The sequence below is a fragment of the Leuresthes tenuis genome, unplaced genomic scaffold (assembly GCF_036924035.1).
Source record: "Leuresthes tenuis unplaced genomic scaffold, fLeuTen1.0.hap1 SCAF_22, whole genome shotgun sequence".
Taxonomy (NCBI): Eukaryota; Metazoa; Chordata; class Actinopteri; order Atheriniformes; family Atherinopsidae; genus Leuresthes; species Leuresthes tenuis.
This window is the reverse complement of record NW_027325376.1, coordinates 13,326,647-13,350,146: the sequence shown is the minus strand read 5'-3', so window position 1 is coordinate 13,350,146 and position 23,500 is coordinate 13,326,647. Positions and strand designations below refer to the sequence as shown.

Genomic DNA, 23,500 nt, shown 5'->3' with positions numbered 1-23,500 from the left:
ACTCTGGGCAGAATTATTAGCTCTTGGATACACTTTCCGCTCCAGCGAGAACTGAGACGATGAACATGTATGCGTTTACCCCGTTTAAAGCTGTTGAAGAAATCCGATCCTGCTGAGGTTTTCTCAGCACACGGTTCCTTCCAGCTGGTACATGCAGAGCTGCTAAAACAGCCACGTCAGCACAAATACACACATCTATACAGAATGGGCCAGATTGTTGCAAGAATGCTGCTGTGTCACGCTGAGCCCTCACTCAACGCATGTCAAGAGTGTGTTTGTGTTGGTTTTCAATGCGCTTTCTGCAAGTTACATAACATCCAAAAATGGACATTTTTCGCTGCGACGTAAAGAAACAAACAACCACTCTCTCCCTGGATTCTTGGTCCCGCTCAGATGTCTGTCCTTCACCTCTATTTTCTCTGAACTCAGCCACTCTCAGCGGGCTGGAGCCTCCCCAACACTCTTCTCTTCTGCTGCAGTTCTACTAAAACAAGCATTTTCTTCTGTTGCACAGCTGCTGTTGCACTCTTGCGATGGAACCATACAAATAATGCATGAAGGCTTTTTGCGGGGGGGTTTTCTGCTGCTGTATCAGTAGATATCGCACTTTCATGCTCATCAGTGTGTCGTGTTATTGGTCGGTAAACTAACTACGTTGGTAACTGAGTTGTGCAAACAAGCGCTTGTGAGCCTGTGGTAATACAGTTATCCTCATCCATCTAAAGGTTTTTAGCTGGATGAAGGTTCTGCTTCGTCAAGGCCCTGACTCTGATAGGATGATTGAATACTGACTAATATCTTTTTATTTATCTGCAAGCTCCATGATTTAGTTAAGTATGGTGCACAGCGGCAGTAGCTGTAATGGCTTATTTTGGCAAAATGTCAGTGTGAAGAGGGTATGCCTTCAGGTTGCTGTTCCTTCCAGACGTGCCCACTGAGTGGCAAAACATTTAGAGTGGCTGCTGCGGCTGGTTTGAAGAATAACAAACGAACATCAGCTCAGCTGTTGCTCACGACGGGGGTCTTTTTTTTGATTTTGAAGAATCTGTAGACCGTGGACACTAATATCTGGCCAAAATCGGGGAGTCCTGATGTTTAATATGAACATAATTTCTCTGCTGGGAACATTTGCAAAGCAAAGCCTGAAGGCTTTCTTCTGTTGGACAGGAATGAGGGAAGTGCATGTCCCTCCTTCTGAGTTTACTCTGGTTATATGACGCAAGCGATCATTTAGATTTTCATTTTGGCTACTTTTTGGCTTTTATTGGCCAAGTATCTGCAGGTCAGAATGGTGCACGCGTTCCTGAGAACATTACTCTGTTTGTCATCCGATTTGCCCTTCAATAATCTTGGTGTAGTGGTGGGATGCGATTAAAACCATCCCTCTGCATATGTGCACATGCACTTTGCATGGTCTGCGTCCTCATCTGTAACAGTCACCGGCCACTGCTGCTCATGCCAGCAAATAAAGTGTTGCATGCCATGTCATGAAACTTACAGCAGGAAAAAAAACAAGTGTTTTTGATGCAGGATGGAGTAGAACTTATGAGGCACAAAAAAAGAAATAAATAAAGTGTATTGCTTTGCACATTTCATTATATTCACATCAGGTCTCCATATATCAATAACAGAAGTAATACCAGTTGGTTTTTTTTGTTTTTTTAACTCAGCATCTACTTTATTTCTGTGGAACTCGACTCTTTTACACGTCCACCTTTATTTCAGCAGGTCATACCACCCAGCATGTTAGATCCATAGCATCTGATCTATTTAGGAGGCCCCACACTGTGTGTTAAACTGTGTTAAAGTGTGTGCGACGGGGTCATGTCCGGGGCTTGTGGGGGTCTAGGAAAAGCTTCTTAGAAGTGCTGGAAAACACTTAGCTCAACCACTGTATGTGTGTGGCCTTATGGCCTTGTGACCTGCCTTGTCCAAATCTGGGTGTGTAATCGTCTTAGAGCTAACCTGTCTGTGTGTGTGTGTGTGTGTGTGTGTGTGTGTGTGTTTGTAGAAGGCTTCATGAATCTGTCCGTGCTTTCAAACAGTCAAAATAAAGTGGAAACACAGATAAATGAGCTTTAAATAGGAAAAAGTGTTTTAAATACAGACTTCTTGGTGTGTTGGTTAACAGACTGAGTTTCATTGGTGCTGATGGACAGTTTAAAAACAATTCTTTTAACCTGGTACTGCATATGATTGGGTTAAGGTTAATCGATTGTAAAAACTTTAAAATATAGTGAAAACATGTGAAACCTCAAGCTCAATCTATTTGTAGTACAGTTTTACACATCAAATCTAACACACCAGCATTTACTGCTCTTGTTGCTTAATCACACAACAGACTGCTTGACATTAACCTTTTTCTACACAAACAGCTTCTATAATTTATTATCCTGAATATTAGCACAGGAACAGCTTTTCCTTCAAGGACGCTGCTTCAGCAGGAAGTGCTTAAGATGTATAATATGATTCCTGAAATTATTCCTACACTGTGAAGTGTGCTTTACAAGTTATAAATGTTGCACTACAGGGTCCAAGCTGAGGGCAAGGTCTTTCCAGTCGGGCCTTAGCGTCAATAGCCTGATCCTGTGTGTAATCCATTGCTGCTGACCTGCTCAGCTCACCCTTTAATGAGCTTAGCAAGCCCCATGTTAACGATCTAACCCGTAACAAGCCGACACTAACGAACTAAAGCAGATTGTCCGGCCCTGTGATGTGTCATGCTGACGTGATGAGGTGCTTTGGAACCGAACAGTTCAAGGAACTTCTTGAGGGTAACGGAGCTTCTCTTAGAAACTTTGAGTGCCACCAGGTGGTGGTTGGTGCACTTACCGGCAGGTTGGTGAAGACGGTGAAGGTGCTCCTCAGAAAAGTGATCAAATCGACCAGGTAGTCGCTGGTGCTAAGATTCTCGCCTCCCTGCGGCGCGGCCATCCAGTCGTAATCAGCCAGCTGCAGGAACTGGTCGATCTTGGCGTTCAGGTTAGTGTAGATCTCTGCCTCAGCTGCATGACGGGCGTCCTGTGGGAGGATGGACACCTTTGTGAGCCAAACTTCACAAGCAACAAAGCTACAGCAAATAAAAGAAGCTGAAGGGAAACAAGAACATTTCTTTTAGAAGATGAATAAAGGACGAAGGAACAAATGAAGAGTGATACATCAATAAAAAGAAGATAGAAACACCTTAAAGGTGGAGGTCCCGTACAGCTTGGTAGCATTTGCTGTGTCAGGAGGAACGTTGGTTATGTTTGTTATGAACTCCTCCAGGAAGTGGCAGCTCTGCTCCAGGTGGGTGGTGTTAATGATCACCTGCACCAGCTGTGGGGGGGAAAACAGGAAATGGACACACAGCATTACTTTACATGGTCTCTAATCCGTACCGATGGTGGCTCAATGTTCTCATGTGTCAAACATTACAAAAACTGAGGAGATTCTTTCAGCCCCCCCCAAATCTGTGGGCAAAATATCTACGAAATGGGAGCTGAGATGACCTCACCACAGAGTCTCACCTCAAACTCACCGCAGAATTAAAAGTACATCTTTTGACTGCGTGAAACACACCAGGGGAGCGACTTTTCTCTGCCGCTGCTCTCACCTTTTCCCTCCTATTTAAATAGCTAAATCATAATAACCGCTTAAGATGACAGCCCGCCATTTGACAGCCCATCCGTCTTCCACGCAGCTTCGCTGTGGTTGCACAGTCGACATGGTGTTCGAAATAACTGCTGTCATGTGAAATGACCTGTCTCTGTAAAGTATACACAGTGCAGTGTGCAGGTGCCAGGCTGCGATCGGTGCGAAGATCAACAGCTCGATGAGAACTGGATCTTGGAGAACAAGCCCAAACATAGAGACCTAACCACGAGCTGAAGGACTCGCTGACTTCCTCCTCCTCCTCCTCCCAACCAGCCGTATTCTCATTTGTACATGACGCACTGTCTGATGTAAAGGGATCACTGATAACAGGGAGAATGTTGGGAGGAGCTGCCATTCACTTGGGTAAGTTAATGCATTTCATTTAATTTGTTTTGGCTAGAATATCTCGTTCTTGGATTAAAAGTTTAGTTTTGACCTTTGCCAACCCTGAATCTTAACTTACAACCTTTCTTTTGCAAAGAAACTTCTATATTAGTAAAGTTTGACGATATGTCGAAGTGGCAGCTTGAGACTTGATGGGTCCTTTTATATCTTGGCCACCCCAGACACAACACTGTGATTTGATTTGATTAATTTCACGAAACAGCAAAATCCGGGGCACACAACAGTCACTGAGGTATAGCATATAAATGAACCAATGTGTTAATTTCCTACTACAATGAGACTTGTGACACATAAATAGCATTAAAATATTCAACCTCCATTTGGACACTGTGATACAAAGCAGAAGATTTCATGTTAGGTTGTAAATTCCACAGTTTATGGGTTTTCAATGGACTCGTTTAGTGAAATGATGAAGACGTTTTAAGTTTTCCACAACAAACATCAGACGATTACATCTAGCCTTGTAAACTAATGAGGTTTTCTCAATAAGATAACCACCGAGCATGCAGACGAACAGAACGGAAGGTGGAACATGACACATCGTTATTTTGTATCAGTTGTGCAGTTCAGCACACTGAAAAGGGGAAGTGTGTGTTTTCAGAGGCTTAATGAGCTGGAAATGCTGAGAAGTTACGTTAAAGTTGTGCAAACAACATCGCCTCATTCCCTCAGAGGGAATGTTAAGTGTGAAGTTGGGTCTTTCACACACACACACACACATTACCTCTGCCAGCCCGACATTCTTCTTCTTAATGGCGTACTGCAGACAGTGGCTGAGGGTTCTGGTCAGCAGCAGATTTGTCGACTTGCGGATCATATCATCTATCTCTGTGGAGCTGTGGACACACACAGGCACAAACATACACATGAGCACGCACCTCCATAAATAAATGCATCAGCAAAAAGCACAGCAGTGAATCAGCGACTCTCGCAGAGAGTTGCGGCATCCGAAGGCCAGCACAAACAGTTTAAGTTAAATCCTCAGTCCGCAGATCTTTCCATTTGGAAAAAAAAGTCGAAATGTCTGCCAAACTTAATAAAAACATGTTATACCGTGTGTTATAAGCTGTCAGACTCATTAAAAGTCTAACACGATCTCATATCTGCTGATAAGACTCTTACTTTGAAACGACTGACCCAAAACTGGCCATTTTAAGACTTTACCAGAAGTAAATCAGAAGCAAATCGTCCTAAACCTCTATCATCTATAGCATAAAGCAACTGTTCACATACTGGTCGGGCTTTTGTTGGAAAAAACGTCTAGTTACCAACTGTGTGCAACCAATGAGGCAAAAGCTCTGAAATGAGCTCAAATTTCCTGTTAAAACAAAGTCTGAAGGCAGAATAATCAGACCCGCTTAACAACATCTCTAACATACCATTGATTTTGTTATGTTTGAAATGTGGCTGATATTTGGTGAGGAAACCGTGCAGTGTCAAGAGTCTGGTAAGGTTTTTCATGGCAACGCGTTTCTCTGGCAAAGCCTTGCCGGTTGCTGGTTAATAACAGATTCCTGGAAGCGTCAAACTTCACACATAGTTGTACGAGTCCGACACGGGACACACACAGCGGCTGAAACACAGGGGGATGTTCGGTACACATGTCAAGATAAAGCAGAGGGAAGTATGTACAGGCAAAGGTCAAACACACACACAGATAATCAGCGGAAAAGAAAGTGATCACTTTCTCCCACTGCGAGATGATGAACAATCCGTGTGTGTGTGTGTGTGTGTTTTTTCTGTCTCTGATTCCAGAGCCCTGTGGGTAACACACACACACACACATTCCACCCAAATCAGTAAATTGTCTGAGCTTGGAATTCAACCTACAGTCACACACACACAGAACGTAGCCTGAGGGAGAGCAAGAGCTGGAATTTCAAACTCATTTTGTTTGCAAAAAAAAAAAAAGCTGAAGAATCCGAAAAACGTTCCGACAATTTTGGAGCGACGGGAGAAAAAAATTCCTGGAGCAGCAGAAGTGCAGAGTAGACAGAAATAATGTGTGTGCGTGTGTCTAAAGAGTGGCAAAAAGTCAATGCACGCTGGTGAACCCGACAAGCACACACATGTACAAATTTAGACACACCGCAGAGTTCAGATTGAATTTCATATATTTATGCCGCCATCAGTCACAATAAACGTGCGGTGGTCGACGCTGTCAAAGCGAGGCCCGGAGGCTTCGGCGCACATGTTTATGACACGCTGAGGGGAGGGTGGATAAATGCAGGGGTAGTTCCCTCCGAATACACACAAACAACAATGACAACAGCAAAACAAACGAATGCTGCCATCAGCAGTGGAAACCGAGAGGTTGGAGCACAGCACAGCACAGTACACGGCCCTCTGTGTGTGAGACGGACAATCTGACTGGGTGTGTGAACATGCCTTTTCCATCAGTATGTGTGATGCTGTCAGAGGGTCTCGCTCTGCCTTCTGTAACCGGCGTGTACAATGGCATGAAATAAGAGTTCCAGTCTCTGTTGGATTTGCCTCAAATTGCTCCGCAGCACGATTTTCTACGTCATCCCAGCAGCTTTCAAAGGAAACGTCACTGCGGTTCAAGCTTTCAGTGGCTCCTGATGCTACTAAAGCACTGACATTACAGAGTGAAGGCTGTGAAGTCACACAGAGCAGCAAATCCCATCATGTAAACTGTATCAGTGTTTCCATTTCAAATGGAAGCGAGCAGCTACAGGAAAGAAATTTGTTTTGTCAAAGCCAAAAACTATTCAAATGCAAAAAAAAACAAAAAAAACGCACAGATCAGAATCGCATACAAACGCTGCGGTGATACAATGCATTTTGGACAAACAATGAAGCAGAAAACAACTTGTTTGAAATGATGTAATTCAATATGAATGTAACAATGTTTACTGTTATAATGTTTAAGTAGCCTAATGTTTAGGTTTATGTTCTGCGATTTCAGACTGTCTATGAACGCATCTGCTTTCTGCAGCCGCCGCTCCTTTTGACAGCAGACCGGGGAGAAAAAAAACATTTCTTTGCTCTGATGGTGTGAATGACAAGGGCAGACATGAGACTAGTGGCAGGTTCATCGTTGTTGTTTTGGTAGCCCAGTTACGGCCGACAGTAACTGGTTTTGAGTAATAAAATGCCCGTGCGTCTGCTCATTGGTGTGGCTGGTGCAGTTTAGAGCTGCGCAGTGTTAAAAGTGACACATGTATGTTACCAGGTACGACCAACCCAGCAAAATGTTATTGAAAAGCTCCGGGGTGGTTGTTCAGATATGACACAGACTATTTCAGTGCAAGGAAAGCAGTTCAAGAGTGAAAGTGGTTTTAGAAATCTCAAACTCCCATGATAATGGAACCGAATCCCCTCTCATAAAAATGAATGAGATTTAGCTCATATTCTGGCTTTGTTAACGAAAGTTTTTTTTCTGGACCAATGCAACAGTGATGCTGACTTGAAAGATGGCTCATCGTCCCAATCTGAAAACCATGACATATAACGATGTGCTCGGCTTTTAGTGAGCCAGCTGGAAAATGAAAAGTGACAACAGCTTTGAAAGTATTTTGGCACAGAGTCCTCAGTGGCTTCATCTCTACTGGAGAAATTAGGATTCTGAATTATTTGACTGTGCTGGAATGAAAAGAGAGGCATCATTGGATGAAGGTTTTCACACTGTCTTCACCTCCAGTGGTCGAGCTGAGCACGCATGCACTTTCTCAGCAACACCCTGCCTCATATTCGCAGCTCGACACATTTGCAACCGCGATCTTCTACCACTGGACTGGCTCGTGGCCATCTTTGTGGCAGCTCTCAATTTCACTTTCTACATTTGTCTCCCAAATGGTTCGGGAGTTACACCAGCGAGACTCCGGCCGGCTGATCTGCCTCAAGGCTGCAGGTTGATGAAATTCCCACAGATTTTCAAGCCAACATCACCTCATCCCCTCCAGAACAGAGCTGCACAGCCTTCATCACCAAAGTCCCAGCCAATACAACATCCAGGTCTCTGTCAAGTCTCAAAATGATGTCTTTGCTATAGACAACAATGCCCATGAGCCATGTTCGAGGAGTCCAACTGAATAGAACAACATTTTTTTTGGTACAAGTTTAAAAGTTGAAACGTCATCTTTCTGAATTAGTTTAGTATAAAGATGCTTTTATTTGGGCTTTATTGCAGAACGGACCACACAGACTATGGATTTTGGTCTGTCGGAAGACATTCTGCACCTGAAGTACATGTGTCACTAACAAACTAACAACAGAGAGCTGTGGGTGATTAACACACAGTAAGAAAAATGACAGAAAAGTCAAGTTTTGGAACCAGTACATTCAGGTAAGGAGCAGCTTTTCCGCTACACATCCTCAATAACTATTTAAGTGCCTCTTCCCACCATGTGCCATAATCCCTTTAATTATTTTTCAGTAAATTAATCTCAGATTTTGTCATATCACCTGTAGGAGTGTCACAATATACTAGTATTGATGGATCATTGTGATATTAAAGGAATTAAATCAGTATTGTGCAAATAATTTCCATGATACTGTGATTTGATCCCAGCTGGTAAAACCAAACATTTTTGGATGCTTACTGATTTTTTTTTAACACATTTAAGAGCTGCTTCTCGCTCATTTTTGAGCTAAACTTCATCTGCCATTAAAACGAAACTCAAACAAAGGTGAATCAGTAAAATAGTTTTTAAAGTTTTCTATAGATATTGCGATAAGATTGTTATTGCAAAAGCTTTTGGCCATTTCACTGAATAGCACAAAGACAACTGAATAAATTGCTGCGGACCGTTTGACCTGCAGGGAAACTCCAAAAATGTCCAAAATGGTGAAGATGGTGTTGTTGTGCAATCGACTGTAGCAACAAATTCAGTTCGAAGTCGGGGGTTTCTTTTTTATTTATTTATTTATCTATTTTTTTTTCTACAAACCTCTAAAAATGAAAGAGAAGAGAGCCAAATTGATTGGCTTTGTCATCTTAATTTCGCTGACAAATCCCTCTTTTAAGTAGGACCAGGCATCCAGACTTTTATATACTTTAAGGCTCTGCTTTGTGAATCTCCCTGGCGCAGAAATGAGGAACATGTGAACATAAGGAAACCCAATCTCTTACCAGATGTTAACGTCCACATGTTCTTTGGTAGGTCGCAAGGAGTCTTTGTTGAGACCAAAAGCTACGAGCAGCAGCTGCTATGGTGAATGTGTTTTTGAGTGTATAGATTGAACGGAGACATAGCCTCTATAGTCCCTTACAGACTTTCTATGTTGCATTCAACGTTTATATCATTAGGTTTCTTGCTCTGGTCACTGTGTTTACTGGACGTCTCCTTCAGCAAGAAACAACTCTTTGTTTGTGTGACTGGCCATGGCAGAAACTTTCTGATTCCTTCGACAGGTGTGCATTTAAGCATTTTAGGAAAGTCTATGACCTTGGAAGCAAAGAACTCCCACAGATGATTGGGAAGGTGCTGCTTCTAGAGAAAAAAGGTGATCATTTTTGGACTGAAGTTGCAGGAGTAGGAGGATGATTCACCAGGAAGAAGGTGAGCTACGGTCCTGAAAATGAGAGCTTTCAGTTGAATCTGGAAGATGTCAGTGTGCTGGTCCAAAGTCTGATTTGTCATTGATTAGAAGTTTTAGATTGACACTAAAATTTGAACTGAAAATTGATAATTGATTCTAAACAAAGAGGGCATTTGAGGCTGTTGGTGATTTTAATTCCTCTGGAGGAGGATTTATCTTTTAGGGGCTTAATACTTGCTTGGCAAAAACACAAGTAAGTAAAACACCAAACAGTGCACACAGAGGTATGAAATGATAACATATTAAACACACAAAGGAGAGAAAAAAAATCCACATGCAGACAAAGCCTCTTTCCTCTTAATTAAAAACGTGAGCAGAGGTTCAGGTCAGAGGTCAGGGGGATCAATGACTACAATCCGGCTCCGTCGGCCCGTCTGCTTCCGTTCTTGCGAGTCAGCGTATGTTTGAAGACGACAGGAAGGTGTGCCGCCACGGTAACCAGATAGCAGGGTGTGTACGGCTGTAGAAATCAAGCCAGGTCAAATAGTGGAGTCATTACCCTGATTAAGAGGAGCGATTAGTGCTGTCTGGTCAGCAAAAGACCAGAGAGAAACATCTGTGTGGACATTTAGATTTTTCTACAACTACAAACCCTGCTTCAGTTCGTCCTGTCGGCTGGTGTGGAAGATCCAGTTATGCGATTACATTTTTGTGAGTTTTAGGGAATTGGCATGCCCTATAATGCATAAGGAAGGGTAGTTGATTGAAGGGATTTGCTTGGGCCTCATTTGATGACAGATTTGTAATTGAGCACAATATTCCCACAGCTGTGGACTTTGTTTCACTGGCTCAACAAATCTATGTAGATTTAATTGAAATGCAGACCAAGCAAAATGTATGAAACAGTATCTTTTGTCCTTAGCTTTTCTGCACCAGCTCTGCCTCTCTGACGATACACTAAACTTTTTTCCAATCATCCCTCCTCCTGCCCCGTCTCCCTTTCATCCGCCAGTCATGGATCAGGGGTTCCGCATAGATTTACAGCTCCCATAAGAACCAAAATGCTAATACATGCATTTGCAGCTCTTAAACAGAAAAACAGAGAAGAACAAATAAAAGCACGGTGTAAAATTCCATGGTACGGACGTTTAAAAACCACAGAAACCCAACCAAACATTCAAATAATCACAAAAACCCACACTAACCATGGGAATACGAGTAGAAATAAAAGAAAATGCAACTAGTTTGAGACCACCTGCAAAATAAGAGCTCAGCACTGATAACACACTTTAAACAATGTGTGCGATTTTCTGTTGAGAGTGTGCATCTCTACTGCTTTGGTAAATTAACCTACACAGCTCAACTTTCATGCATGTGTGCGCATGTTGGTCTGTGTGTGCGTGCCTGTGTGTGTGTGTGTGTGTGTGTGTGTGTGAATGCATACGCGTCTGGCCAAGACATGCGGAATACGTCTGGACAGCGGAAGTCATTGCCTGATTGCTCCTCTCCTCGACAGAAAAGTAGCTGCATTGTTTGAGTTAATTCTTCCATCAACCATAACCAACACACACACATTCACACACACACACACTGTTTAACCTCTACAGAGCCTGGAACAGAAGCTGGAACTGGATGCTGAATCTTCTGAGGGCTGAAGTTTGCTGTGTGTGAGTTTCTGTGTAAGAACACCACAAAGCGATAGGTTTCGATTGGCAGTTTTGATTCACTCACTGAATCCTGCCTGACGTGGAACAGATTAAAATAACAATAAACTCATGTGACTGACTGGCATCTTCCCACGTGTGATTTAATATTTTCAAGAGATTAAGGTAATACCCACAGAGGAGACTCGCTTCATTTTTTCTCTTCTGGATGGCCCCCATAGTTTGCCGTTTTGTTTCTCGTTGGGACAGCTACTTCTTCTACTGAATTCCAACCATTAGCAGTGTGGCCCGTACTGCCACCCTCAACACTACAAAGCCTAATCTATTCACTTCAAACCAGTTAATGAAAACATTTCCAAAGGATGACTTCAGATATGCTTCTCTTGCTAATATAATCCTGGATTTTTTTTTTTTTTACAGCAAATGTGACAGTGCGGTTTATGTAAATTTGGATCTGTGTGACAATTTAGTCCAGACTTTTTATGACTCATTCTTGTGCATTTCACAGCAGGAAATGCTCTGCTGGAGAGGAGTTCTCATGGCTGGAAAGGCAAGGAAGGGGATGTGGTGAAATGTACATCTGGAGCACATAGAAGGTCGGATGTGATGCAGAAATTACGCAGTGGGATTGACAGTTTTCTAGAAAACCAGATGAAGCTTCTTCTTGTGAGGATATCAGTACAGCATTTATCTGAACGGATCCCCAATGGTGAGGAGCGAGTGGTAAGCAGCTTACAGATCAGAAAGAAGAAGAACAAAAGCAACTTTTGCTCCGTAACACACACACACACACAGAGGCAGTAAATAATCCAGAAGATCTCCTGCTATGGTCAAACATCGTCTCATTTGTCAATCTTCAATAGATTTTACTTGAGGTAGGACGGAAAAACTCAGCAAGAATGCATGTGTGACGACAGCTACTAAAATAAGAGGCACAGGTTTGTATTCATGTGTACCTGAGATGCAGGTCCTCAGAATACTTCAGGCAAGCATAGATGAACTCTTTCAGCTGGCAATAGACCTTTGGCACAAACTCAGAGAAGGGGAGCTTCTTGGGGAATGGAAGCTGGGAGAAAAAAAACATAAAACTGGTATTTAGTGATTCTATTACATTTTTTTGTTACCTCACATAGGCAGACACACGAGTTCAAGTATTACTTTTAGTTTTTGAAGTTGAACAATCTGAACTAAAACGACTCCTCTGCTGTTTCTCTATCACACTTCTATCCCATCTGTTGCCCCCTACCTTTTCCAGTTCAGGGTCTTGCAGGGGAAACTGGGAGGTGTATTGGCGGTACTCCTGCTCTGTTGAGACTGGGATTGGACTATAGTTGTCCTGATCCAACACCTGCCTGGAGAAAACAGACAAATCGCAGGTAAGTAGCTTCCTATCGTTCCCTTTCAGACGATGCACTTAGGTCAACAGGAGTGACCTAGATGCCATCGGTCACGTTTCTCTCTCTCAGAAGCACAAACATGCACACGTATATAAACAATCATCCCACTGGGGGTCATTCTGCTGCTTGAGGTTTTCTTACCACCCTCCCTTCTTTCAACACCCCCACTTCTTTTTGGCGCTCCGCAGTTCGGACGTTCCAACGTTCCATGGAGAGGCCGTGAACCGGAGAGGGCTCTCTCCCCAACAATACAACACAACATTCCTGTGGCTTTCCAATTGTGCGAGTATGTGTGTGTGAATGAGAAAAGAGGAGGAAAGAGAGAGGGAATGTGTGTTTGTTTGTCCGTTCTCACTGCTCTAAGTCCCACTGGTGTCATTGGAGAAAAGCAATGGTGAAACAATGGCATGTTGAGCCCAAGTACACACGCCGAGTCTTATAAGGGTCCTACCTATTCTAAAGGGTAAAGAATGTTCCGGACGTTGTTTTAAAACACTTCCTCTCTCCATCTGCTCGTAAAACTTCAAAACCAGACTGAGGGCGTTTCCCCACTCACACACTGATGTGTGAGAGTGCATTGTGGTCCGACAAACTCGGTGTGCCCTCATGGCCTTATGACCAGAAAGGCCATGAGGGGACGGAGGCATTTCAAGGTTTCAGACTCAGCCGCAGATACAGACTCCTGTTAATACGTACCTGAAGGTGATGTTCCATCTCTTGAGCAAGATTTCTCCGTACTGCTCTCTCATCTCCAGCAGCATGTCGAACAGCTGTGAGACTGGGAAGCCATAACCCTGCAGAGGAGGAATAACAGCAGCAGGTCTGTGTCAAGCTGTGTGAGAACATGCATTAAGGGTGTACTAGTCAAGCTCCATTCTCTGAAAACATGTTCTGCAATCTACAAATCCAAGCAAATTTATCTGCATTGCTTCCCTGTAGGATGTAGGGATGTAGAGAAAAGCAACATATGTGGGTAGAAATAAGAGTTGGCTGTTCAGCTTCAAGATTTTTTGAGTTTGAAGACATTTTAAAGTGCACCATCATGGATTTAGTGACATCTAGTGTTGAAGTTGCACACTGAAACTAACTGAGTAACTTCTGTTTCAGCCTCCCATTTAGCTTGCAAATACGATGGATTCTCATAAGAGTCATAAAATCACAATCATGAGAGAACCCTAACTCTAGAGACAGTGTTGTTCTGTACAACAGACTGTAGAAAAATGCAGTTTGCCAGCTGGGAAAGGTTCCAGCTCCCCCCAAGACGCTGTACAGGATCAAGTGGGTATTGAAAATGTATTGATGGAATATCCATCTACCCGTCCATCAATTTTTTTTGGAGTCTATAAATTCAAGCATTTGGGTTTTTTTGCCTCCATTAAGGTATATTTTTGTCAGTGAGAGGATTGCATTTTAAAATGGTACAGATGAGAAACTATAAAAACAGATTTTTTTTTTTTAAACAAATAGTGCTTGTAGCCTGCAAGAGGTTGAGTTGGAGCAAAGCAAAAAAAAAGAAAGAAATGCATCTTTTTGGGACCTTTCCTCATCATCGGAAGATAACAACAAGCAAAGCATAGTGACAAACGTTATTTTGCATTTGTGGCCCTGGATCAACCCAAATTATATGAACCAGTTCTTTAAGTCTGCAAATATCTTAGTGTTTTTTTTTTTTTATTACTTTGAAAGCAATATTTTTTCATCTCAAATGTTAGGGAAAAAAATTTAATTAGAAACATAATTCAGTCTGTGTAGAAGGTAGAGATGACAAAATCAGGCTGGAGAACGCTGTATTATAAAAAGCCTAAAAATATGTTATGTTCATGAAAAACAACACTGCCGTTTCTCTCTGTTGTGAGAGATACAAAAACCAGACAAAACTTTAATTCAGCCATTCAGCAGCACCTCATCACTTCCTATAAATGATTAGTGGGCATCGGACCACCCATTCATCACCTCTCCCCTTCTTCCATTTGTCTCACTCATCTCTGTGTTTCTCCCATCCGGTTTGCACCCACATCCCTTCCATCTCGCCTTCATCCCTCTATCCTCTCATCCATCACACCCGATCCATCCAGGTTTGTTCAAACAGTGGAAAATAAATACACAGAACAAACTGACATCAGATGATAAACTTCTATTTCGAAAAGGGGTCCGTTTAGAAAGAAAGTCTTTCATTGGAGACTGGCAGCCATCCACTTTTAGAACAGCAAAACATGTTCTGAGAAAGATTCATGGTCCTGTGGGGTCAAAAAGCTTTCCAAAACTACTGAACAAAAAGTACAAAAACACCACAAATTTGGTGGATAAAGTGGGATGGCAAAGCCTTCCTTCCCTTATCGTCTGAGTTCAGTAATAAATTACGGACTTACTTGCAGCGTATCAGCAAACAGCACGATGAGGTTCTTCAGATCCAGCACCAGGTCGGGGTCATCACAGTACGACTGCCGGAACAAAGGAGCGTGTCATTTGGCAGCTTTATGAAAACGTGCATTTAGTCTTCAGTGAGTGTGTCCATCTTACAGAGTGAGTCCTCAGGGCGGCAACAATTTTGGACAGCGCCAGCTCCCACAGCTCCTCCACATAAGCTCTGTTGACCAAACCCTGGGTGGTGTGAAGGACGTGATCCTCAACGACGAAGAAGCTGGAAGGACGGAGACACCGAAAGTATACAGATGAGCCAGAATAACATGCCTCATTTACACCCATTTACTTTCTTGCAAAGAGAAGGTGACAATAACACTCTCATGAGCTCTTATTCAGTCTTTCTCTAATTGAACTTGAAGATAAACTTTAACATTTAACATTCCAACTAAACCCTGTAAAGTCTGAGCTTTTCTGAACATTGCATGTTTTGATCTATGAGTCGACTTAATGGGCCGTCTACTCCAGACAAGATTGACTCCATATTGATTAATAATGGCCTTCTAACCCTTCGCAGATTGATGTGCAGCAACAATGGCTTCTCTAACATCTTTGCTGATGTTTTAGCGCCTGGCTGCCATTTACTCTCTCAACTCCAATGGAAGTAGTACGGTTGTACTCATTTTTTCACACAACACTTCTGTATTTTGGCTTAGCTTCCATTGAATAAATAATAGCACATAGCAATATGTCAAGAGCTGTTCATCTCAGGTTGTATTTACCTAATTTTAAGACCCGGTAAGGGCCAGAGGATTGTTTATTATATCCTGACACATAAAACCTTAATATATAAAGAGAGTGCGCTTTTTTCACATTACTGTAATTGTATCTTTCTGTGGCTTATTTATATCCTTCCATTTTTTTTTCCCCCCTAAAACCTCTCTTTTGTAGACAGTTCACACAGATACTGACAGCTTTTCCAGAAAAGCTGCCATGAATCTCCAGTTCAAAAGTTGAGTACAAATGACAGTCGAGCAACGGCATAATTCGCCCGGCCAGGCGTTAAAAGATGCTGAAGTCTGAGCAATGCAGCGCATTCGTCAATCATATGTTGTACTGTTTCTCTTAAATGATGCCCGAGTGAATGGATCAAATCGCCTGCAAAGTGACTTTGGTTTATGTCAGCTGTCAATGTGTCTCATTCAAACCAGTGCCCACTGAGACTTGCCAGACCACAATGGTCCCGAGCCGCCCCGTGGTCCAATCTGCGGCTCGGGTAAGCGTGGTTACTCTCTCTTTGTCATTACAGACGGGTAGAAATGTGCACTTTTTGATGGATTTTAAACATTCTTCCAACATTTGCTTTTGTGAGAACCTCTGAAAGCTTTCACTGTAATGACTCGCTGTAAATTCGCTGCATTCAAACAGCATTTCATTATTATTATTATTATTGTAAATCACAGTAAATTTTCATCCTTTGCACGGAAAGAACGCTTCATGAGGTCTGTCACACACAACAAGCAGCTGACACCCGTTTGTCTGCAGTTCTGGGTGTGCCTATCCAGTCTCAGCTTTGCAGTAACAAAGCTTTTAGCCGTTGGCTAAAATATTCCTCATGCTCTGTTAAACTGAGCTGTTCTATTGAGACGTTTTACGTAGCTATGTTAGATAAAGCCGTGACATTATGGCAGGAGAGCATTGCTGGATTGATGCCAGTGCGCTGGCACACAGGGGTAAAAATAAAGCAGTTTGACACAGACGCTGGTGTGCTGAACAAACCCTACTCTGGCGATCTTTGCCTTCTGTAAGGGATGTAAAAGATTGTAATTATTTGTTTTTCAGTATCCTAGGTCACTAAAATAATGGATTTCATTTCAGATCAACACAGAGCTTACAGTATTGGCACGTAGCCAACACTGCGGTTTCCACATGTGGTGATGCAGACCATAAAACTTCAGTTGGTGCAGTTGGCATGTGTTTTACACAGCACACTCCATTGCTAAAATACAATGCCCATGTGGACTCAAATGTTAAATCTAACAGGCTGTAACTGCACTGAGTTTGCTGATAATACCAACACAAGAAGAGCTCATGATGTTCACCGGTTACTGTGTTAGTATTAAGAGGAGTCTTACGCACTGTCTCCTCTAAAGCCAAGTTCTCACTACACAGTTCGAAGTGTCATTTATTCACTGTGCTGTTTTAGAGTCTTAATTCCTGGGATTCCATTCCTGACTCATCTGATTGCTCTTTATTTATCAGCTCCAGCTGTCAGACAAGTCTCTTTCTCTCATCATTCCCGTTACAATAAGACACAAGTAGCATCTGGTGATTCAATTGGTTTTGCTCACCTTGAACTAGAGCAGCACATTAAATAGGTGTGTGTTCTCACAAATGTTTAAGAACATTTTGCTCCGTTTCTTGAGCAGACCATAGTTTCTACACCATGTTCTGTCGTGCCAGCTGTAGTCTCAATGAGCCTCAGAAATCCCATCTCTGAATCCTTAAAGATAAAGGCAGATAGAGCCCCTCGTTTGCCTCAGATTTGGACCATTTCTCTGTGACGTAAAACTCATACTTAGCATGATATCTTCTCTCTTTTCTGTGCTGAAGTCATTTCAGTAAAAGCTACGGTTGCTCAACATTTATTCGCTCCCCACTTACACTGAACCACAGTTCTATCCAGAAAGTTTGGTTTTCAGTGGTATGAAGCAACAGGCAAACGAATCTGAACGAATCAATGCAGACACCAGTATAATAATAATAATATGTGCGTGTTACGTACATAATGTTAGTATTATAATACAGTCTGTCTTGCTCTATATGGCACCTAATCAGCGTCTACACAAAAATGGACAACACTGTAGTTTGCGTTTTGTAGCTTCTCTTAAAGATGTCTAAACATTTTCCATTTTCTGGAAAGTAGTTTTCAAAAAGTTCACCATTTAATGGCATTTAATTAACTTTAAGACCGGGCAGTTCTGCTGTGAGGCAATCAAGTTCTCCCTCATAATTCAACTCTAAGAAAGAGACACTGAAGACCCTTTCACTTAAAAAAAAGACGTCCTCGTTAACCAGGCGCTGTTCCTATGGCAACTCAAACGTGCCTAACCGAGGCGGGTCAGCTCCGCATCAGCGTGCACTTTCACACACGACACCAGCCAAGGTGCAACCGTCCTGCTTTCAAAGACATATGTGAAAAGCCTTTAAGGCTTCTTGCCATTTACACAAATGCCTAAAAAAATGCTATTATTTTCACAACAGATTATTTCTTAAAATGATGGAAAAGTTGGGTCATCATTTCCATACAAGAAAGGTACAGAACTGATCTAGTTCTGACCTGCAGTAGAATAAGCAATTCACAATGTTGTAGAACAGAAAAAAGCACAGATTCACATATTTGACAAGCGTTTTGATATTTTTTGTAGATGAATTAACTGGAATATAATAAACAACCAATAAACAAATTGTTTTTCCACATGATTTCCCTCCCATGCATTTTCTCTTGTAATCAATGTACATATCTTGCTAACTGAAAATATATTTAATATCCTGTGCCGAAATTCCAGGAAGTTAATACAGAAACCGTTGAGAAGAGAATTAATAATGTTATTATGAATATAGGAATAAATTAACTGCGTGGAAGAGGAACCGTGTTGGATGAGAAACAACGGATGGCTCTCCAACGCCTTAGATGGGAAAAACAGGCCTGCGGGTGTGTGCGCCTTTCTGTAAATGAGTGTCGGTGTCCACCCTTGGCCATGTTTATCGACGGGTCTGCTCCCAGCAGACAGAGCGAAGGAATAACAGCAATAAGCCAACCGCCCTCACACACACCCCATCAATCGCTACCACCATGAGAGACAATGTGATCAAAAGTGTGTGCAAATGCAAAGAAGAGAAATGGATGGAGCGATGGATGACGGGAAAAGTAGAAAGGAGGGTAGGAGAGAAAGAGGGCAGAAAAGTAAAGGAGATGAATAAAATATCAAACTTTCGAAAGTCACTCAAAAGAAATGAAACGAGGTGTCGCTAAACGCAGAGTGTCCGCCTTCAGCCGAAGTTTCTCCATCTCACTCCACTACGCCAAGTTAAACACGAAAGTCACAATGTGTGTGTCGATAGATGGATGGATGAACAAATGGATGAAGAGGAGGGTTAAAGGGTGACATGACGGGATGGACAACGATAGATCATCCTATCAGAGAATGTACTGACAAGTCTTTCTAAAAGATTTAGGTGGACGGATGGGAGGACTTACCCTACAATCTGATTGAAGTACCGCCGGTATCCCTCCAGGGTTTCATGCTAGGAAAAAATAAAAAGAGGTGAAATGGAGGGAGGGATGAGAAGAAACAGGAAAAAGGGGTAAAAAGTCCAACAGCTGAGCAGAAATGGAAGAGTTACTGGAACAAACACTTTAATCTGTTATAATCAAAACACAGGTCCACGAAAGTCTCAACTAAACAGGAAGCTAATCTACAGCAGGAGGAAAGGTAAATGTTCCTTCTTTGTTGGGACAATTCCACAAAAAGTTGGCTCAAAATGTCAATAAATACCAGGAGGTAACAATTTACTAAATCCTTTTTTCAATAAATGATTGCAACTCGTTTAAAAAAAAAAAAAAACTCTTACTTTTAACAATTCATAATATCTGACAACATACCACAATAACGACAACGGACAGGTTTAGTGTTTATATGGTCACAAACCCCCCTTAAATGGGGTGTATTTGCCAAAACTAAAAGAAAATAATCATGACACGTAGTATTATATTTCTAATGTTTGTGACACATTGTCTACACACTGAAACTGCAGTGAAAGGTTTATTGCTGCTAATATGAGGAAGTTAGAAAGATAAAAAAAAAGAAAAGCTGCACGTGTTGTTCAGCACCGTCGTTCCTTCCACAGACGTGCAGTGATGCACCTCCGCTCGGTCAAAGTCGCCGGTTTTATTTTCTTAACTGTGGGCTGGAAAGAAGCTGGATGCTCCGGCAGTGTTCCTGCCTCCACTTTACATGTCTTCCTCTTTGAATAGTGGAATTTTCTTTCACTTGCGGTTTCAGTGACAAACTGTGTACTGGTTTTCAGAAGTGTTTCCGAGCCATTCGGGGTCAGAAACACTGGGTTTCATACTCTTTTAAAACCTGGTTTTCCTTCTTGTTCTCTACAAGCAGAGATTTCATTAAACTCTCTGAACATTTTATGCGCTGTAGCTGATGAAATCATTCATTTATTTAAGCATTTCTTCGTTTGCTCATCATCTCTTTTGCCGTTTTACCCAGAGAAACTCTGCCTTTTACAGAGCCAGACCCCTGCCCATGTTCTTCAACAGTCAGCCTCTCTGTGACGGTCTTCTTACAGCCAGGTGTGTTACTGAACTCTTCCAGCCTTGTTGCCCACTTCTTAACTTCTTTGAAAACACGTTGCTTGTATCAACTTAAAAAAAAAAGTATCAAAATGTCCCATTTTTTTTTTGCTTTTGGTTAAATAAATAAAGAATTTCCACACCTTTTTGTGGGAAACAGAGTTGTACTTTCAGTAGATATGTTTAACATTTATCGGTGTTAACATTGATTAAGGAGTGTGTGTGTGGGGGGGGTGCAGTTAGAAGTGTGCCTCCAAAATCAGGGTGAGAGTGCAGGATCATACCATGTTAGAGTGGGGCTGCAGTACGAGGCGAGCCTGTTTCCTCCTCTGCTTTCTGTAGTAGTTCTCAAACACATCACGCAACCCCTAAAACACAAACTGGAGGTAAGCAACTGTGGAACAGAGGAAGACTGACTCAGAACAACTGTTTTATTACGCTGGAAAGAAAATTATTGAGTTATTTAGACAATTTTGATACCAGACAAGAAAAGAAACCCATGTTCTCCCATTTCAGCTACTTTTGGGATGCAGAAATTCTCACAGTCGGCGTTATGCGTGATCTTATGCTCTAAAATTACGTCTGATGCGTGTTTAGCTGTCAGAAATACCACAACATGTGCTTTCCGCTAAGCTGGGAAACGTGGTCCAGCTTGTGAAGACAAACTTGATGGATGGCAGTGGAGAGAAAAGAGAACAAAAGCTCAAAGATTGGAGGTGTAAAGGAAATGTTGGAGGCACTGCAGGATGAGGAAGGCCGTGCGTGCACACATGTGAGTAACTGAGCGGCTGAAACTGCGCCTTTGATGTTCAAACCCGGTTGTGGCTCTGTTTTGGTTGATGTCACTGGTCCGACATCAAAACCCACACACGCCGAAACAGAATCGGCTTTCTGGACTTGACCACTTCATATCTCTTCCTTCCATTACACATATGCTTTTCTATCTCTTATTTCTCTGTGTGGAGTCTGTCTGAAGTCCCTGAGCAGGACCAGCAGGACCAGAGATAAATGCCCCGGACGGGCCAGATAACGTGACACACACACACACACACCGCCTGCTATCACTTTGATAGGAGTTGTAGCAAAACAAATGACAGAGTAACTTGTTCACCAGAGCAGGTGAAGCTCAACGTTCAGCTGATTGGTCAAAACCTCCTGTGTCCTGTCTCTATCTGTGCTCTATGACAAGAAAGATACAAAGTATTACATGAATAATGGAAAAAAGGATCAACGGAGAAAGATTTCCCATTGAGGCTAATGCAATGTTACAAATATGAAACTCACTGGTTGAAATCTAGACGGGGAGTTCAGACCCTGTTTAGTTGGATGCTGCGAGGTGACAAAACTGTAATTCTTTAATTCCCAGTTTGACCCTCAGCTGAACAATGCGCATTCATGAACACATGAGCAGCATCAAACGGCCGTGAACTCCTCACGATAAGAGTGTTGAGCGCCCTGAGAGAAAATCAGGGGTGAAATCCAGGGCTGAGATTAGGCGAGTGTGTAAGCATGACCCTCGTAACATCATATAAAACAAAGGAGATGAGGAGAGACGCAGAGAGGAAAACGCAAGGCGAGCAGAGAGGAAACAGAAACCGACAGAAGTTAAAGACTAAGAGAAGGCATGGAGACCAGAGAGAAAAAAAAAAAAAAAAAAGGAATGACACAAACTAAGGGGCAGAACATTAATCAAACAGAACAGTTAATAAGAGAAAAGAAACTGAGGAATAAATCAAGTGGATTTCTTTTTTCCTTTTTTAGAAGGAAACTTTCCAAGCGTTCTGTCAAATAAGCTGATTAGCTAATGTGCTGTTTATGGTATACAGGCAGTATGGGCCTCGTGTGAGCTCCCTCAGCTTATTAAAAAGACATTTTTCCTGTCTCTGAGCCGACTGTTCACTGATTCCTCCTGAATCTATAACCCAGCCGTGGCCAGAGCTCATTTTAGACGGCAGGAGGCACAATGGTGATGCGATGTTAAAGCCAGAATGAGCCCAAACAAGTGTCCAATTCTAGTTTTCTTATTGTTAAACCTGATCTGGCCGGGTCACTTTCCCTTATATAAGATCCTTTTTGTAACAATATTGTCTTTTTGGAAGGAGAGTGCAAAGCTGTGCTACGAATAGAACGTCTGCTAACATTTGTAGTTTGGCTTTCCGGTGGGCTCTAAAGACTTTGTCTTCATCACTCACGCTGCCGTTTTCATACCAAACCAACACATGGCTGATAAAACACACGTGGATACAGTCTAACTTCCTCTGCGGGAAAGCATTAGGAACTGTACTTAGCACCAATTTCCCTCTTTATTCTAAAGAAAAGTTTCCATATTTTGAAAAACAAAACAAAAAACAATCTAAATTGCAAAAGACCCAACATTGTATTTGTCTTGATATTTGTTTTGTAAGATAAGCAGTTTTCTGAAAAATGAAGAAGAAGAAAAAAAGAATAACATCTTCGGAGCTGCTTTCATGTTGCGGGTGCTGCTCTGAGCTCAAATTCTCAGTGACTTGATGGACCGGCTGCTCTGCTCAGCTCTGCTCTGCTCTCCTCCTCTCTGCTGGGCTTCAGTCTCGTGTTTACATCCATCCCAACTCGACCCACATTTCTCAGCGTGCAGTACATGTGCGAGTGTAACAAAGGGGTATTGTTCGGGCTCGACGCTGGAAAATTGTGGACTTTAAACATGGAAAACAGAAAAAGGGGCAGAGGGAAGGAGAGGAACACGGGGAGGAGAAGAAAAAGAAGCCTGATGAAAAAGTGGAGGTCTTGATTGCAAATGGGATTCCTCATCCAGGTTTGCTAGACAAATAAATGGAACCGTTACAAGCGTGTGCTTGGGCCAGTCCCCAACCACACAGTGTTTGGGATTTTCCACACGGCCTCCACCTCACGCAGCACACTGTGCAGGACGTTTTGGTCGTGGTAAATCCACTGTTCTGCCCGGCGCTGCGTGTTGTTTACCCAAACAGCTCAGTGTTGATTCCACGCCACAAAGTACAAGAGCAGGAATGGAAGAAACCCTCAAATGAACGGACAAAAGCAACAAAGTGCTGAGAGGGTGAAGCTGATCTCAGAGGTAAACAGGTCACGCCTTTCAACACCTTCCTGAGACACAACACACTTCGTTCCCTTCACCATCTCTGAAGCTTTTCTTTAGCTAACCC

The 23,500-nt window shown here is 42.4% G+C and overlaps 1 protein-coding gene across 1 annotated transcript in view; it reads right to left on the bottom strand.

Annotated features, from left to right (window-relative positions):
• Positions 1–23,500, bottom strand: part of exoc6b (exocyst complex component 6B) — a 93,213-nt gene that overhangs the window by 41,813 nt on the left and 27,900 nt on the right. The window contains exons 9-18 of the mRNA XM_072376603.1: positions 20,621–20,704; positions 19,230–19,276; positions 15,128–15,248; positions 14,977–15,048; positions 13,304–13,401; positions 12,457–12,562; positions 12,167–12,276; positions 4,766–4,877; positions 3,184–3,318; positions 2,833–3,021 (exon numbers count right to left, since the gene is read on the bottom strand). Coding sequence (XP_072232704.1) covers positions 2,833–3,021; positions 3,184–3,318; positions 4,766–4,877; positions 12,167–12,276; positions 12,457–12,562; positions 13,304–13,401; positions 14,977–15,048; positions 15,128–15,248; positions 19,230–19,276; positions 20,621–20,704 — 1,074 coding nt within the window. The remainder of the gene's footprint in view (positions 1–2,832; positions 3,022–3,183; positions 3,319–4,765; positions 4,878–12,166; positions 12,277–12,456; positions 12,563–13,303; positions 13,402–14,976; positions 15,049–15,127; positions 15,249–19,229; positions 19,277–20,620; positions 20,705–23,500) is intronic.